Here is a 17,212-nt window from a genome sequence, read left to right on the forward strand (position 1 = left end):
TCTTTTAGTTCAGGCATTATTTTTGACCACTCTTGCAGCTGGTATGGTCCTTTGACGTCACTGCGACTCAGGTTAGCATTAGCTAACATGCGTTTCCTCCAGCGGTGACCGAGGCTTTCAGAAATAAACTGTATTTTTTAGGTGTGCAGGGACCGTCTTTACGCCAGTGGACGTGGCGATTTGTTTGTACAAAGTACATTTAAAGAGAATTTCAGTGGTGTTGTGTGTAAACATGTTGGGCTCAGGCCGGCGCGTCCTTCAAGATCTGCTGAAGCAGACTGCTGTCAACTGCAGGAGTTTGTCTCTGACTCTTACTCAGGTAACTACAGCCTCTGCCAATTAAACATTCATCACTCTTTAATGCTCTCATCCAAAACTGTTATTTATTAACACAGGATGTCGATGTCAGAGACAACACAGTTTAAGTTGTCTGATTTACAGTATGGTAGTAGTCATAGATGTCATGAGCACAACCTAGTTAGTGTTGTCCAGAACCTATGGACATTTTTTGTTTTTATTGCGTCTCACAGTGATTTAGAAAGTGGTAATGTGAGACTTTTAATTCAAAAATTCTCTAATAATGTACAGTAAAAATGTCTATGTATGATAGTAGATATCAATGTGCTGAACACAACTTTATCGCTCTTGTCCAGAACTTATAGATAATTATCTTAATACAGTTGCTTAAAGTCCAGTTATTCTCTGAAACTTATAGCTGTGAGGATTTTCATTATTCAAAGATGTGCTTTCAAATGTGCACAAATCAGCTTGATCAATTGGTTCACATTCTTTTTACCATAGAAATCTTTGTACGGAGTGTGACTATTCAGCATTCGATTGTTTGACCACGGAGAAACAAGTGTCTGTCAGCTTGACTGCAGTTAATTTACATGCATGTGTTTATTTTTTGTCCTCCTGGTGACTTGGCAACATATCGCCGTTGCTGATCAAATCTAATCATCCACTGTTTGTCTTGCTGGTTCTTATCTTTCTCTTTTTCATTCTGTAAACACTTTCAGACTCAAATATTGGTGCTATACTGTTCAACAATTCCATCTGTTAACTTAAAAAATTTTTTTGGTATTGATGCTATTGTAAATGACTATCTAATTACTTGGAGATACACAATCCACTGCCAATTTATTAGACACACCTAGATGCAGAGGTTGATTTGTACAGTGAGCCGTGTGTAAAGTTTATTGATGTTCTGTACAGTCTAGGAGCCTCTTTCGACTTTCTGGTTGCCTTTTATTTTCACAGAACACAGTTGTGGTGGAGCGATGGTGGCAGGTCCCTTTATCCAAAGAAGGTGAACCGCCAAAGCTTCACCCTCGAAGACACAGAGTCTACAAGCTGGTCGAGGACACCAAACAGTCTCCCACAACGAAAATGGAGCTCATCCTAACGGAGACAGTACCAAGTGAGAATGTTTTGTTGTGTTTAACATTTGAAACCAAACTAATTTACTTGCATCAGAATTTTTAGGGGCTAAAAATGGAGCTCCTGCTTTAGATATATATTTACAATATATCGAACCATTAATTATTGTCTAATTTCTCTGTGTGCCATTACATTTGTTTGTTCTGACAGAGCTTGGGGGGCGAGGAGACACTGTGTTTGTGAAAAAATCAGTTGGCCGGAACAAGCTGCTGCCCCTGGGTCTCGCAGTGTATCCGTCACCAGAAAACAAACAGATATTTGAGGAGGAGTTAAGAGTGTGTATAACACTATAATGTTACTCTGATATATATGTTTACCTTCATATTACACAGCTGAGGTGAGCTATTTATTATTGTCACCTGTTTATTCACAGCTTTTGCGTGAGGGTAAGCCAGAGGATAGAATCCAAACCCGTACTGGACAACTGGTGAGTATTTGACTACTTTCAGCTTTCAAAGACTGCCCCTGTTTCCAGACTTTTCCACCTTATTCAGTTATTCAGTTATATTATAGGAACTGCAGATGAACTGCCAGTTGTTGTTTTTTTTTACAGACTGTGGAGTTCCTTAAATGCTCCACACTAAAGATCCACAAAATGCCACCTGAAGAATTCCAGCTCACTAAAGAGGTTGTCTGTAGACAGTTTCTCAAGAAGGTTTGTCAGTTATCCTTTCCATCTGTGTTTACCCAACATGACAGGTGCTTCAGTAATTATTTCATTTCCATAAATTTTTCTTAGCTGGGAGTTGTTGTGCCACCTCATGCACTGAGTCTTCCATTTGAGCCAATCAAGGATGTGGGTGACTATTGGTGTGATGTCACGGTAAGTGTTGTTTGTTCTGTGCATCACATGCATGTAGCTCCAAGCTGGAAGTGCCTTTTAGAGTAGACTGAACAGCCAGCACAGTTACTTGTGTTTGCTATAATATAGTAGCCAAAAATAAAACATTTTCTTTTGTAAACATGAGGATTCACTTGTTTTTCATCACACTGAAAAAGTACCTTTTTGTGTCACTTGACTAAATCTGTATTTATCTAATATATAGAAAGCACACAAATCAGAAGCAAGTCTGGCTTTTGTTCAAGCAGAATGCTTATTGTCCATTTTTGTCTTGTAGATCAATGGAATAAACACAGTTCGAGTCCCAATGTCATTGTTGCCATATGAAGACCAGTCTGCAAGTTACCAGCGGCAGTTGAAAATACAAAAGAAACAGGCAGATGCTTGCATTTCAGAGGCAGTTGATGAAGATGCAGCTCTTGTGGAGGGAGTTTCCAGTGTAGAAACGGAGCCAGATGCGGGTAAAGACTCTGTGAGTCTCTGTGGTGAAGTTTCGGCTGCTAAGGAAACATCCTCAGCTACACAGACAACACAAGACACAACAGCACCGCCAAGTGATGGCCCAAAAAAAGATTAAATGACTCCAAATCGAGACATCAACACAACTTCAGTTGAGTGCGTTTACCTGTAATACACATTTCACATGCATATACAGTTTATTGTAGTATTAAAATGTTTTACATCTGGCTTACAAAGAATAAATGTCATGTCATTTTGTCCTTCTGTTGGTTCAGGATGTACTATCAAACAAATGTAATATATACAATTGAAGGAGCACTTCAAGAGGTTATGTTGCCTCCAAGTATGGGTAAGGGAACTAAAAAAAATGCATTGTGAATTCATTTATTATTTACCATATGCAACGGCTGCATCATTATGATACAGGTGACAATTAAGAAAAACTCCTGTGGCATTAAAAGGTACCAAGTCAGGATAGGACCAGGTTTATTGATAATTTAAACTGCACCCATAACAAAAGAACAAGGTAAACAAAAGTTATTTTTAAGCACTGCCCATATAATTAAACATTTCCCCTATTCAGCCATCCTAAAACCTTCTGGCAACTGTAAGTGGGCAAACCACAAGCAGATTAGTATTCCTAATTCATTTCGACGCCAGAAATTCCCTAAAACTGAAGCAACATGATAAGTGAAGTAACATAAAGAGATAAAATGAGCTATAATAAAACATCAGGATCTTGTGGCAGCACTGATTAAGAGTTAATCAATTCAGGATACTGCCAAGTTGAGTTGTTGATTCTTAATGTATGTAATGTTTCACAGCTTTTTAATGACATCAGTTCCTATGTCATCAAGGGTATCATCTTACTAATATAAGAGACTGCTAGAGAGCCAAGTCTATTCTATAGGAACTTCAACAAAGTGAGTCGTACACTGATCAGATGAACAAGAAGCATACACATTTAAAAAGAAAGTATGATTGGCCACTTCAGGGTCCAATTACACCCTCTCTACCACTGACCGACCGAAAGGTAAATCAAAAACACTGTTGAACAGTTTGTAAATGAAGCAGCATTTTAGAAAATATTGAAATTGTTTATTTATAGTTACCTACTGTCAAAAGGAGAATGTCATGGCTGTAATTGGAGTTTAAATGTGGGAGTAACACATTACCAAACAGTTCAGATCAAAACAGCTATTAAATATTAACTGTTCAACACAAATGTAGGATGGAGAGCAAGAGGACAAATTTGTCTTACACTGTATATACTTGTACTTCCCCTTTGTTTGGGAAATCTGCAAATCTCTACTTTCTGATCAGGTTTTTCTACACAAGTCCACACTGTGACAATCAGAAACCATATTTGGCCTGAGTCTGCCGGCGAGTTATCTTGTTTTCCGCCCAATTATTCTTCAGCTCCAGCTCACGTTCCTTGGCCTGTCAAGAAGACAATTTATAAAATAATGCCTTTCAAAAACATTCATACTTTTTAAATGTCACATCAATCTAGTGTTTAATCATGATTCAATTTGAAATGCTTGTCACCACTATGAGAGCTTATTCAAACACAGAATACTCTTTATGGTGTGTATAAAAAACATTATTTGCTGAATAGTCAATGTATCTATAAAAGATACGCTGCTTTTTTAATGCTTAGATGTTTTTGGAGCATATCTGGCAGACAGATGAAGTAAGCAAAAGGGATGTGGTTTACTCTGCATGAACAAAACATGAAGCTTGATGTGTTCAGACCTGTTGCACTGTTAGAGCAGACTCCTGGTATATGGAGAGAAACTGACTGGCACCCTGCTCCAAATTAACTTCGAGACCATCTAAAGCTGAAAGTCAGCTCTGCACTATAAGTGAAAATAAAGGAATTGTGTGGTTGTAGAAGAGTTTAGTAGCCATCACTGACTTCTGTTAATAGTGGCAGATAATTATCAGGCTAGAGAGATTAAATGATTGTGGTGGTATATCATGTACAAGATAATACTCCCTGACAGACATGAGTTACATTACAGAGATGCAGACAGTATGAGGTTTAGCATCACTGACCTGATGAATGAGATATGTTATCTGGTGCTTGCGCCGCTGTTGTCCTGTAGGCTGTTCTCCCCTTTTCTGTAAAAGAGTAAAGACAAAAGATTTACAACACAAAGCTATTGTTCCTGCTTATGCTGTAAGTATGTGAATGTGTGTAGTAGCTTATATATTTAACAAGGGAAACCTATGTTCATGTTAGACCTGCATGACATTTTTAACAGCCTTGTTGCATTTTTTTAGTTTGGCATAAACTTCACAAGCCAAAAAACTAAAGTAATTTGTATCCTTGTAAATGCTCACATTAGAGAAACAAGTGTTGACAACTGTGACAGAGAGATAGGGTTACCTTGCTGAAGGACTGGCGGGTCTGCTTCTCCTCCGTCATGCTCTTTGTCATCCACTGCTGGTTACCACTCAGCTGGTCATCGCCCTTGATCTCCAGAAACTTGACTTCCTCTTTGCCTCTGTTCCTTTTCCCTTGCAGCCGCATGAACTAAATATAATGTGGGGGGAAAAAAATGATGAACTGATGAACTTGAACCACTGATATGAAACATATAAACATGTGTATGAGAACTATGTAGGAGACAAACGCAATGTTAACCGTTTTAAGAAAACACACAGTTGTGAGACATAAACATGGAAGTATTAGAGAGAAAAGGCAGTGCACTTCTTACCGCTTCATCATCAAACATGGCAGATTGGCCAGGTTCTTCAGCCTCCTCTGACAATTCTGGGTTAGGATCTTGATAATATGACTCCTCATAATATTCCTGCCCAAGAAAACAGCATGACTGTCATTTACTGATTATTCTCTTCAATACAAACTCTACAAAGTTATGAGGATAAAAAACATTCTTGAGGACCTTAATATGTCTTTTGTGAGAATTTTGCATAAAAAGGGGCGCTTGTCATTTGAATGTATAACATTATCATCTGTGCAATGGGAATACATAAAAAGCAAGAAGTCAATGTTTCCACAAATGCATCTCTATATTCTTACACCAGTCTTATCAAAGACAACATGATTTGGCCTTGTTCTTAAAAGAAAAGCCTAAAAAGAAAGACTGATTTGACAAATCACGTCATTAGATAATATGCAACTCTACAAGTTATGGTTACCTGAGGGCAGGCCTCTGGGCCCGTCATGGGCTGTTGATACTGAGACAATTGACCGCCCCATGCTCCAGCTCCCTCTCCCCCAAAATCAAGGGGAGCGTCAGACAGACCGGGCTCATCAGCAGCTGTGATAGAAAGAGGCTCAGAAGGAGCTCTCGGCTCAGGATCTAAGCTTGGGAGTGTTGCAGGAAGGGGCGGGGAGCTTTCACCTAGGGAGAAGTAGTTCTGTGGGGTTATGTCCTCCTCATTATCTTGGTCATCAGCAGCTATTTGTTTAGCCAGCTGCAGAGCAGCTGATTTTGCTGCAGCTTTGATGGCAGAGGGAGATGCACTAGAACCGAGCCCAGACTGAGCAGGTGTTCCAGGCTTGGGTCCTTTAGGTTCTTGCCGTTTGGTGAGCGTGTGAGGAATCAGGACCCTGGCAGTCTCCCTTATTGTCAGGTTTCTGGGTTTTGGTAGAAGGGCAGACAGACCTGAACCTGCACCCTGGACGAGAAGAGATATGGACAGAAAGAGAAAGTTTGAACCCAGGTTATCACTTTAGAATGTTTCCTCTATTTCATGTTGTTGTTTTATGTTATTTTATTCTTGTTAATAGTCTAAAAAGTGTGATCATCGTCAGGGCAGACATAAAAGAGGCAAATGTTTCACATTTACATATGAAAAATGCACAGTAGGAGGATCTCCAGGATGATCCAGGTGCTGGGGTTGGCGCCTGGATAGAAAATCCTGAAGGGAAGACAATCACTCATTCGCTCCCAGTGCATTACCCTGAGTTTCTCCAGCGGCACATGTGCCATTTACTCCTGAGTCTGAAAGTGTGTGTGACACTAGGGCTGCAACTCATGATCATTTTCTGTTGATTCATTTGTTGGTTATTTTCTGTCAAGTGAGCAGTGGTTCCTCAACCTTGAAATGAAGTCCTAAAATTCTCTGCTTTGTGACTGTGTTTAAAACAAGGGCAGAAACGACAGCTTAACACATGTGTAATATCTGAGTTACAAAATATTTTTCTATTACACTAATTTTTTCTTACCTGGGGTGGTAATTTCTTCTTTGCTGGTTCATCGTCATCGGAGTCTGACTGAGGACAAGAATTGCGCAGATGTTTAATTACAAACTGACACACCACTGGACATATTATGGGTAAAAACAAATTAGTGGACTCACATCCTGTCTCTGGATCTGTGGTACAGTTATCCTGACAGGATCTGTTCGCTTTTTCGGCTTGGGCAGACCTGACAAAAACCCTCCTCTAGATGTTTGAAGATCGAGATCGTCGTTGGACGCGCTGTCCACCGCTGTTGAATTGCTTATTTTAGTCTCCTTGCCTGGTCCATCGTGTTTTCTGCCCCCAGCTCCTGTCTTTTTGGGAGCAGGTAGGCGTGAGAAAAGTCCTCCAGAGCTGAATTTGCTCTCCGATGCAGCAGAGCGGGATGTTCCCTCGGTGTCGCTATCGTCACTACTGCCATACGCGACTAAAGACATGACTGCTGGTGTGATTAAGGATTGCTTTTCTGCAGTAGTTTGTGAACATGGACAACCACTTTAACTCGATGAGTTCTACAGGAGCAGGTCACACACTGACGTCAATAACAGGTACGATAACGTTTCATTAACACAGCCGCTGATAACAATATGAATCCAGGTGAATGATGAGTAAGAACTCCTTACATCTATGGACTGTCCCAACTTAAAACAGTGCTAGCTGAAATGTTAGCTAGGCCGCGGCAGTGAACGACATTGGCAAACCGACCTATTTTTTTCGTACGCTGAATAAATAAGTGTACAGTTGTCACTGCACGCTGGTTGTTGGTGCAGTGGGTGTATTTTCACGCCACAAAACAGCGACTTTCCTGTGTTGTTAGGTCAACAAATGTGTCCAGTTAGTCCCTCGACTCCATCAAAACATTCGCCTTCATAATTTATTCAAAGAGGCTACAACTGCGCATGTTTCTGCGCAGCATTTTCTTCTTTGTCTCTTTAACGGTAGTCAATAAGTATGTTCTTACCGCCCCCCAACGGAGCGTGCGTGTATCAAAATTATTAAAAAAAAGGCCACTTGTTTCTGGGAAAAAAATGCTGTAGTGCAGAGGTTTCAAACTCGCGGCCTGTGGGCCATATGCGGGCCGCATATGGCTTCATTGAAATTCATGTTTTTTTTGTAATAGATTAATGTTGCGTCATAAATAAAGTCTTGCCCATATCAACACAGACACTTTTATTTTTAAATTATGCAAAATATTATGAAGCATTTCTGTGATATACAGTCATTTTAAGCTCATATGAATAGTTTTTCACTTACTGGCCACACTAGATGCTTGGTGGCCTCAAGGTCATTTGAGTTTGAGACCCCTCTGCTGCAGTGTGTAATATTTGAATATAAACAAATGTCTCTTACATTCAAACTATTGTCAAATGAGTTCACACAATGCTCATTAAGCTTATCAGCTCCACACGGCTCTCTCTGCGTTTGTCAGTGTCTCAATTTTCATGTCTGTGGTGACATTTCAGTGTTGCACACAGTGTTGTCGTCTTCTTGTCGACTCATTGCAGTTTGCTGCGTGTTCTGCTGCTGAAGCTGTCCCCGTAAAAGGCAAATACACAGGATAAACCAAACAAGATAGCAGCTTCCATGATCCCACGCTGCTTCCCAACAAACTAGGTCATTTGTTGACATTTTGATTGAGAGAACCCCAGCAGCAGAATATATCAAGCTGAATCAAGGAATAAAATATTGACATACTCATACATAAACACCTACACAAAAATAATTACACACAACATAGTGTAAATATTTTAGAGATTGTAATATAAATTTCTCTTTTCTCTTTTTTTCTCTTTTATTATTATCTAATTACCTTTTACCAGATAGTGTTACAGTCTTAGGGAATGTCAGTGTTGTAAACTGACCTTATTTTCGGCAAAAACATGTAAGTCCGCCATTATTTATGTGAGAGACTTCCGGTTTGGCATTTATGGTCAGTAATACAGTAATAGTGTAGCTTTACGCAGCAGACAGGACAACAACTTTGACAAATAATATTGCTTCTAGAAAAGAGGTATCATGTGCAGTCAGGGCTTGCTATAACACCGGTTGAATTAGTGAAAGGCTATAAAGCAGAGGTCTCAAACATGCAGCCTGCCACTTAATATCAAGTTATAATGACACATTTCTGTATGTTTATGTTTCATTAATAGACTAATTTTGTATCATAAATATGATTATATTGTGACAGTTATCTTACCACATCAAAACAAAGTTTTATTTTGAAATTATGTGAAATATCACAATACATTTTATCTTTTTCTCAAAAAGATGGACTTTTTTCACTTGATTGCCCTACTGACCAAACCAGACACTCAGTGGTCATTTGAGTTTGAGACTCCTACTATAAAGAGTATTTGCACCATTGTCAAGAAAGCAGACTCGCTCTATTGGCAGACACATGGAAGAAACTTGTAAGTACCACACATTAACAGGAAGTCAGACCCTTAGTTACTTCCTGCATTCAAAAATAAGGGGTAAATAGGTCTACCTACCTATTTTTTTATATACTTTTTTAGAAAAGCTTCCTGAATGCAGAACGCTTAATCTATTGCTACTTTTGTATATTTAAAAAATGCATTGTCTCTACCAAAAACTACATACTGAGCATTTAATGTGTAAAATTATAGAGAACAATTATATTATATTATGGCTATTATTAGCCATTTGGACATAGGGTAAGCTATTGTCCAACTAAATTGTAATCGCAAATGTATTGACTGGTCCTTTAACACTGGCGTTGTACATGAGACATTATGCCTTTAGGAGTCAACAGGGTGCGCTAAGTGTGCAACTCCATCAGGTGCTGGGGGCGCGTCCGCAGAGGGAAGCGGGTTACAATTTCAAACCCAAACAGTCAAAGAGGGACGAGCCAGTGCACGGCGGGATTATAACGTGTTGACCAAACAGTGTCGGTGTTTGATTTAGTACGTCGTTAGAACGTGCCGCGAAAAAAAGTCGCCCGCCGTTGCGTCTTCGCTCCAGTTCTCCGCGCCGTGCTGTATCTGGCAAACAGACGCTTGGCTTGTTTGTTACAAGTCTCCCCCAATTCGAACTCATTTGCAAATAAATTAAAAACAGCCACTGCGTTTTAAATAGCAAATACTTTCTGCACGAAAATGCCCAGGACTAACAGGCAAAAGGAATACAAACCTGGTGATCTTGTGTTTGCTAAAATGAAGGGCTATCCACACTGGCCTGCGAGGGTAAGCACTCCAGTTAATGTTGCTTGTTTCGGTTTTACGCTTCTATTCGCTCCGAGTGTCTGCCCGCCTGTCACTGTTTACCTGAGAGGCCCAAACGCAGCTAGCTACCAAGAGTTAGCATAGCCCGCAGTGTAGCCAAACCACTCAGCTAACCTGCTGTTGTTCTGTTGTCCTGTGAACAGTTAATTTTATTCCGCGTGGTTCATCGTAAAGGCAGACTCCTCATTACACTGAATTTGAATGTTCATACTAGATGGTCTTTTCACACCAGCATTGCTTTAATTTGCTGCTTCGGTGTCTGGATGCGGCCTGTTAACTGATGCTAATAGTAACTTGAAACGAAGCCGAGAGAGTGTTGTGGTCGGAGGATGTAGGTTCTCATGTCACTCATAACCGTGAAGTCGCCCTGTAGCACACATCACTTAAACTGTGCTAATTACAGGAAGCCATGTTACGACTTAGCTAAGGGCTAAGTTGTTTTTTTTTTATGAATAAGCTGTTGCATTACGGCTACACATGGCCGCTTGTGAAGCTAATAAACAGTGGTTTACTCCGTAAACATGTCTCTCCACCTCCACACGCTCTGTGATAGGTGTGTGTTCCATTACTTCATTATTTGGCCCAGGCCAATTAAAACAGTGCTATAACTTAATAACGTCATGTCTGTCTCTTCCATTAACAGCACACAGGAGTCAACGTTTGTGTCATCTTCAAGTATAGGTTGACCAGTAGTGTTCATTCTCATGGTCTGATAATGGCCTATACCTGACAATGATTTGTTGTTGTTTTTGTCTGTTTTGTTTTCTTGAATAGCCAATATGCATAAAGTATTTTGTATGTGATTGTATCAGGTATTGGCACATTAGCAACCCTGATGTCACCACGTGTGCCACTTTTGTGAATCAGCCTGGGTTCTGGATGCTTGATAACATGGCTGCCAGCTGGGATAAAAGAAAAAGAGTTATTGGTCAACTTACAAAAGGCCCACACATAATATTATGTACATCTGCTTAAGTCTTCAATATCTCAAGAATACGTGCCCCCACTTTTCAACTGTCTTTTCCTGTATTGAAACTGAAGTTTAGCTGCTCACCCTCCCCACCAAATCCATTGAAAAAATCAGGAATTTTACATTACAGAACACAGGATTTGCTAATGCTACTGCTGCTTCCATTTTAAATGTGTTATCGATATGAGAGATTACTTGTTCAGATTTACCGAAGTAACACAAACATAACCAAAGGAGGCAGCAGAAGACCAGCAGCTCTTGTGTCCCTGCTAGTTAGAAATGCTGATTTTCTCTTTGGACTTCTATGGTGCATGTAACAACACATTATACAAAACTTGAACTAAATCTTAATTCTGAAGGACTTAAAGTAGAGAAAGCACTTACTGAGCACAACATCAACCAAGGCTGATCAGTTGCAATAAAAGTTGAGAACAAAAAATAACCAGTATTGTACTAAACCAAAATTATGACAGATAAAGGTGGAAGCCAGGAAACAGATTTCCACCCTTGGCTAACCACCCCTGAAAATGAAGCATTGGATGCCCTGCTAAGTCAGTGTTTAGTGTGCCTCTCAACGGCAACTACTGCATTTTTGCTATCATTCATAAATATTGAAGTGACCTTCAGCACCGGTCTGGGCTCTTTCCCTCCTTTTTGTCAGTATTATCAGCCTTGTCTCATCTCAGCTGGCTGCAGGCCGTGCCCCACCCATCCTGACACAGTTGCCCTATCTGGAAATGCCAAAAGCCCTGTCTGGCAGAGGCAAACATACGCCACACTTGGTCATCATAATAGTGCTTTCCTCTGCTTTAGTGCCCTTTTGTAATACAAATAAATGCATTCAGAGTGGAGGAGCCGAATGGTACACTACAAGGATGTTTCAAATGAAGGGAAGCGAAAAGCAGAGTGACTACTGCCCTCAATGGGCTCATTAGGAGTTAAAATAGAGTGGACTGAACAGGAGCCAGACAGATTTCATCAAGCTGAAATGACTGTTGGGCTGTGTGACTCCAGTTACACTGAGCTCAAAGATTGATTCATCAGTCATTTACGGAAAGTAATTGGCCAATGATTTTGACAATTAAGTAACAGTTTAAGTAATTTATTTAAGAAAAGTTCTAAATATTTTATTGTTCCAAGTATTTAAGTATATTTGCTGATCAGTCTTTTTTGTTATTGTAATTCTCTAAAGCCTTTCCAATATTTCATATTTTGTTTATGATGGTGATCCTAATCTTCTGTGTTTATCACTGTGTCTGTATTAGAATATAATTAAATAGTCATTTCACTGTCTAAAAGAGTTGGAAGGATTTGTGGATTCATTATTGCCTCGGGTACAAATGAAGTTTTTTGAATTGAATTAGCGTCCCTTTTAAGAGGCTGTGTTTTTAATTCACAGATTGACGAGTTACCTGAAGGAGCAGTTAAGTCGACCTCTAACAAACTCCGGGTGTTCTTTTTTGGAACACACGAAACGTGAGTGTTTTAATTAATGGTGTCAACATCCAACTAGTTAGTTGTACATTTGTATAAAAATAAACCATAAGATGCTACAGTCACTTCAATTAATCAATAATGTAAGTAATCGATCAATATCTTTTGGTAACTATCGGCACGATTGCCATTGAATTCCTTATTGAGAAAGTAACTAGCTGGAATTGTCACAGAATAATTTTTGTATGGTAAATATTAAGTAGATTAATTTATTTTTATTTTTAAACCTCCTAAAGGGCATTCCTGAGTGCCAAGGATTTGTTCTCCTATGATGAATATAAGGAGAAGTTTGGGAAACAGAACAAGAGGAAAGGCTTTGCTGAGGGACTGTGGGAGATTGAGAACAACCCCACTGTGACACATGAAGACTATGAGGTGGGTGAATTTTAAATAAAATAAATAAAAATTAAATGATCCGTCATTATTCTCTATTCATTTTCACTTCTCATTCATTACCTGCCTTAAGTCATCAAAGAAGGACAATGCTTCAGAAGGAGCAGGGGATACTGCTGGTTCAGAGAAAGCTGATGCAGAGGGCAGCAGTGATGAGGACGAAGGGGCTCTGGTCATCGACGAGAAGAACGAGAGGGGTGGCACCAAACGAAAAGCAGAGGAGTCCACAGAGGTGAGCTCAGAGCCTCTTATTTCTGTACGCTTAAGGTGGACAGCTTCATTGTTGCTTCATTCTGGGCTGTCTGTCCTCATATATTTGGCAGGCATCTCCGAAACGGCTGAAAGATACAGGAGCAGAATCTGACTCTAAAGCAGACAACAATAAGTCTAACACAGAGGCCAAGGTCAATGATGTGGCCGGACCCAAGGCAGTTGCTCTCTCTTCAGAGAGCGAGTCGAAACCAGAGGCCCAGGAAAATGCCCCAGCTGGAGGCCAACTAACAGCAGATAAGGTGATTCAAAGCTCCCCTTTGTTGTGTATCATCAAAATGTTAGGACTTATTGTGGGCTTAAAGCATCATGGTCTCCACTCTCTGCATTACTTTTTTTTCGCTGGAGTAGCAAAATTATGTGGAAGTTTGTTTTAGATTGGCTAACGGCACAGTGGATATTTCACGGCTTTGTGTGAAACCTTTGAGCGTCAATAGAGCTGCAGTAGCTGACGTCACTCAGCCAAAGTTAGGAAATAGTCAGCTACAACCTCCTTGTTTTCATCTTAACGAGCTGTCTATGAACAGCTGGCTGTGATACGAGCTCACAGGGACCATCGACAAAACAAATGTCCACTGTCTGTACAATAATACAGCGGTAGTGCCTTTTTAAAATGACCACACTAAGTCAGCTCTAAATTATACTACAACACCTGTTTGGAAAAACATACTTTTTCATAATTTTTTGCTAATTATTGGCTAAAATCATCACCATAATACAATGTAGCGCGTCCCTGTGTGCTCATGTCACAGCCAGCTGTTCATGCAGGACGACTCGTTCAGATACAAACAAGGTTTTCGCTGATTTTCTACAGCGACAACCTTTTCTACCTTGCTTTGGTAGGAAAAGTGTACCACTTGCGTCACGATTGATTGCATGGTCATGAGTTGTGTATCTAGGTCCCTTGCGCTATTATTGGTCCTATTTTTTTCCCGCAATATCTATGTTAAATTTAAAAAAAAATGGATGATGTGTGTTCATAAATTCAGTTTGGCCATTAATTTTATTTGTGAATAATTCAGTATATTTAAAGTGTATACTTGAAGGAGGCTTTCTCAGACCCAATCAATAAATGATTACACATTTATTTTCTGAATAACTGTTTAAATGATTGAACCATTTCAAACGCTAATATTCTAACTAATTAATGGTTACTATTAACTCATGTTTGCATGGTGGGTTCCTGCTAGCATGGTTCCTGAGGTAGAGGGGAACATTGGATGTGTACTCTGTGCTAGGCCTTTATCTGAATGTGACTCACTTTAGCTAAATGTTTGATAAGATTGCTCATATTTCCACCTTTACAAGCAAACGTCTTGTTGCACTTAGTGCAATTCTGGTGAGTTATAACCAGACTTTTGATCATTAAATTTCCTCCATTGCGACTCAGTCGGAGCAGGTCTTTGTCTCTGTCTAAATCTTGTGTGTGTGTCTTGTACTGACAGAGGCACACATACCTCTCCTCGGGATTTGGAACTGCAAAGTCTGACATAGACAAATGGCTTAATCTGTCTACTACTGTTACCAGCACTGTTAATGTCAGGGCGTATTGACACTACGATATTTCAAAAGTTCATATTCGCTGTAAACAATGGCAGAATGGATGTAGAGCTTGTAAAGAATGTGACAGCTGTAGATTGTTGAAGATCCTTAAATGCAACATTTTGACAGATTTGTATTCATTTCTAAATGTTTTTCTTCACTCTTCTCTCTGCAGCCTGTGACAGATAGTGCTTAACATCAAATCACAGAAGAAACACAAGAAACTTTGACTCTTGGAACTGAAGTGTCACCATGGTTATCTGCAGGATGCCAGATTTCAACTGTTTAATTAATGAGAAAATTCAAAAAAAAAAAAAAAAAACATAAAAAAACCTTAAGTGTTTGTACTAAGAGAAAAGCAAATCTTCATTTGTCACTTTTGGGGTATCATATATCCCAGAAACAAAGTTTGCTAATCTGATTTCAAACAATTGAACTGAGCACTTTAGGGCTCATTTATATTGGGATTTTGGTGTATATATATTTTTTATTTCTAAGTGCAATTACACAATTACAAAGACTAAATGTTAGGTGTCAAAACATTTTTTTTTTTTCAGTTTAAAGGGAATAAACACTGAAAATATAGTAAAAAAAAATAAAACATTTAAGCAAAAAGATTTAAATTTATTTGACAAATGCTCCATTTTGATGGTTTTAAAACATGGATATTGTACAGGAAAAAAAAGAACAAAAATTCTCCCATGTTCTTAGCTTTAGTTCATAAATGACAAGGTTTTACTTGCATTTGTTTCATCTAGCTTCTCATTTATTCACTCATAGAATGTGACTTGCACTTTCAGAGCCTTTTCTTCCCTGCCTAGTTCACGAGAATATTTTAATGCAGCAGGTTTGTTTGCATCGTAGAATGCTTATTTGCAGGTGACCAAATTACGTGATTAATTGCACATGATCCCAAATGTAGCCTGCTTGGCTTCTAAATTTATTGAATAAATGAACCCCATGGTTAATTGAACAGTTTTTAAGAAAACCCTCTGTAAATTTCGGTGTGTAATACAAAAAGCAGAAAGACATTCCTGAATGTTGTAGTGTGAAGTCAAGGTGGTGTAATGGCATTTTTTTTGAGAGGGAAATTTAAAAGTTAACTCTTTGTCTGATGGATGTCTTTGGCAAACTCTAATCCATTAACTCTGTTTCATGTTATGATTTCCAATTAAGGTCACATTAATCTGCCATTGCTTGATACTGGTGATATAACTCCATTGAGCAAGTAATTGCATTCAGTAATGGATTGTACCAAAAACCTTTAAAATACATTGTTGACATTTTAATACCAACACGCGATAATGTCCTACTCATTTTTTTTGTTTATATAAGAAAGAATCCACAGAGTGATCAGTCAGTTTTGTTTGGTTTCTGCCCCTCCTAACTGGAATATGAGTCTGTTTTACTTCAGTGATCTTATTTTTATTTTGGCTGTGAAGCAAAGTAGTGATGTTTTTAAAGATGTGTTTAATTCACATTTGTTGAATATGTTTGAACTTGATCATGTGTAAAGTGTGGTGTTGTCATTTTCTGCGCTATGTAATATCTAAGGTTCAAGTTTTTGTTGTTTCTTTAAAAAAAAAAAATAATACTTGACCCTGTCACAATGTTACTTGGATGTCCTTGTCATTGCTTCAGTGTTCTGTAATTGGCAACATGAGGCTACAGTTTATCAACTCAATAACCTTAGGGAAGTCACAACTCTTAAAAAAGAAAAAAAAATTAAAGTACTTTTGCTGTTGTGTCCAAGACGGTCACTTTCCCATCACCACACCACTGATTTCAAAATAACTACTTCAAATGTCCCTCTCAGACCTGTAGTTAATCCCAAGGGTATGATATGGTATTCAAGTGTAAATCTGGGGTTTAGCTTTCTGTGTTACTTTTGGAAGCTGCCACTCATCTTAATCTGCTGCTTAGTTTACTGTTGTAGTTGCCAGTCCATTTAATAAACCAGTTGATTACAAAAATCCATTGTTTCTGTCATGTTTCTAACCAATAAATCATTTACTTAAACACCTTAAGTAATCATGTCTTAGATTTTTGTTTTTTAACATTATGTAAATTTATAATTTAAAAAAGGGGAAAAACTAATACTGTTCAAACTAACCACTCACGCTGCACATGCACTTTATCAAGTGCCCTTGTCATGAATGATATGCTCCCAGGAGAAGCTTGCAGCACAGTTCGGGGCTCCAGGGTGTCGTAACTGAACTAGTTTTGGTGTTACACAATGTGTCCCGACATCTTTGACAATTTGTCATGGGGCTCAGTTGAGTTTTACACATGCAGTATTTGAGCAGTGTCTGCTTGCTTATTTCCATGTTTTTAACATCCATCCA

General features: G+C 39.0%; 3 protein-coding genes across 3 annotated transcripts; 2 read left to right on the forward strand and 1 right to left on the reverse strand.

Annotated features, from left to right (window-relative positions):
- Positions 1-46: 46 nt before the first annotated feature.
- On the forward strand, positions 47-3,000 carry mrpl9 (mitochondrial ribosomal protein L9). Its single transcript, XM_058618739.1, has 7 exons — positions 47-319; positions 1,261-1,420; positions 1,591-1,715; positions 1,814-1,867; positions 1,994-2,095; positions 2,180-2,263; positions 2,559-3,000. The coding sequence occupies exons 1-7, from the start codon at positions 233-235 to the stop codon at positions 2,856-2,858; spliced, it is 912 nt and encodes a 303-aa protein (XP_058474722.1). The 5' UTR covers positions 47-232; the 3' UTR covers positions 2,859-3,000.
- An 816-nt stretch (positions 3,001-3,816) lies between these two features.
- On the reverse strand, positions 3,817-7,847 carry prcc (proline rich mitotic checkpoint control factor). The gene is made up of 7 exons (XM_058618738.1): positions 7,076-7,847; positions 6,942-6,989; positions 5,909-6,391; positions 5,464-5,559; positions 5,133-5,279; positions 4,799-4,864; positions 3,817-4,180 (listed from the first exon to the last, which is right to left on the reverse strand). Exons 1-7 carry the CDS (start codon positions 7,391-7,393, stop codon positions 4,094-4,096), a joined length of 1,245 nt encoding a protein of 414 aa, XP_058474721.1. The 5' UTR covers positions 7,394-7,847; the 3' UTR covers positions 3,817-4,093.
- Positions 7,848-9,742: 1,895 nt separating this feature from the next.
- LOC131447825 (hepatoma-derived growth factor-like) lies at positions 9,743-16,840 on the forward strand. Its single transcript, XM_058619904.1, has 6 exons — positions 9,743-10,159; positions 12,568-12,644; positions 12,899-13,037; positions 13,129-13,287; positions 13,379-13,567; positions 15,043-16,840. Exons 1-6 carry the CDS (start codon positions 10,073-10,075, stop codon positions 15,061-15,063), a joined length of 672 nt encoding a protein of 223 aa, XP_058475887.1. The 5' UTR covers positions 9,743-10,072; the 3' UTR covers positions 15,064-16,840.
- Positions 16,841-17,212: the final 372 nt, after the last annotated feature.

Source organism: Solea solea, chromosome 20 (genome assembly GCF_958295425.1).
Source record: "Solea solea chromosome 20, fSolSol10.1, whole genome shotgun sequence".
Taxonomy (NCBI): Eukaryota; Metazoa; Chordata; class Actinopteri; order Pleuronectiformes; family Soleidae; genus Solea; species Solea solea.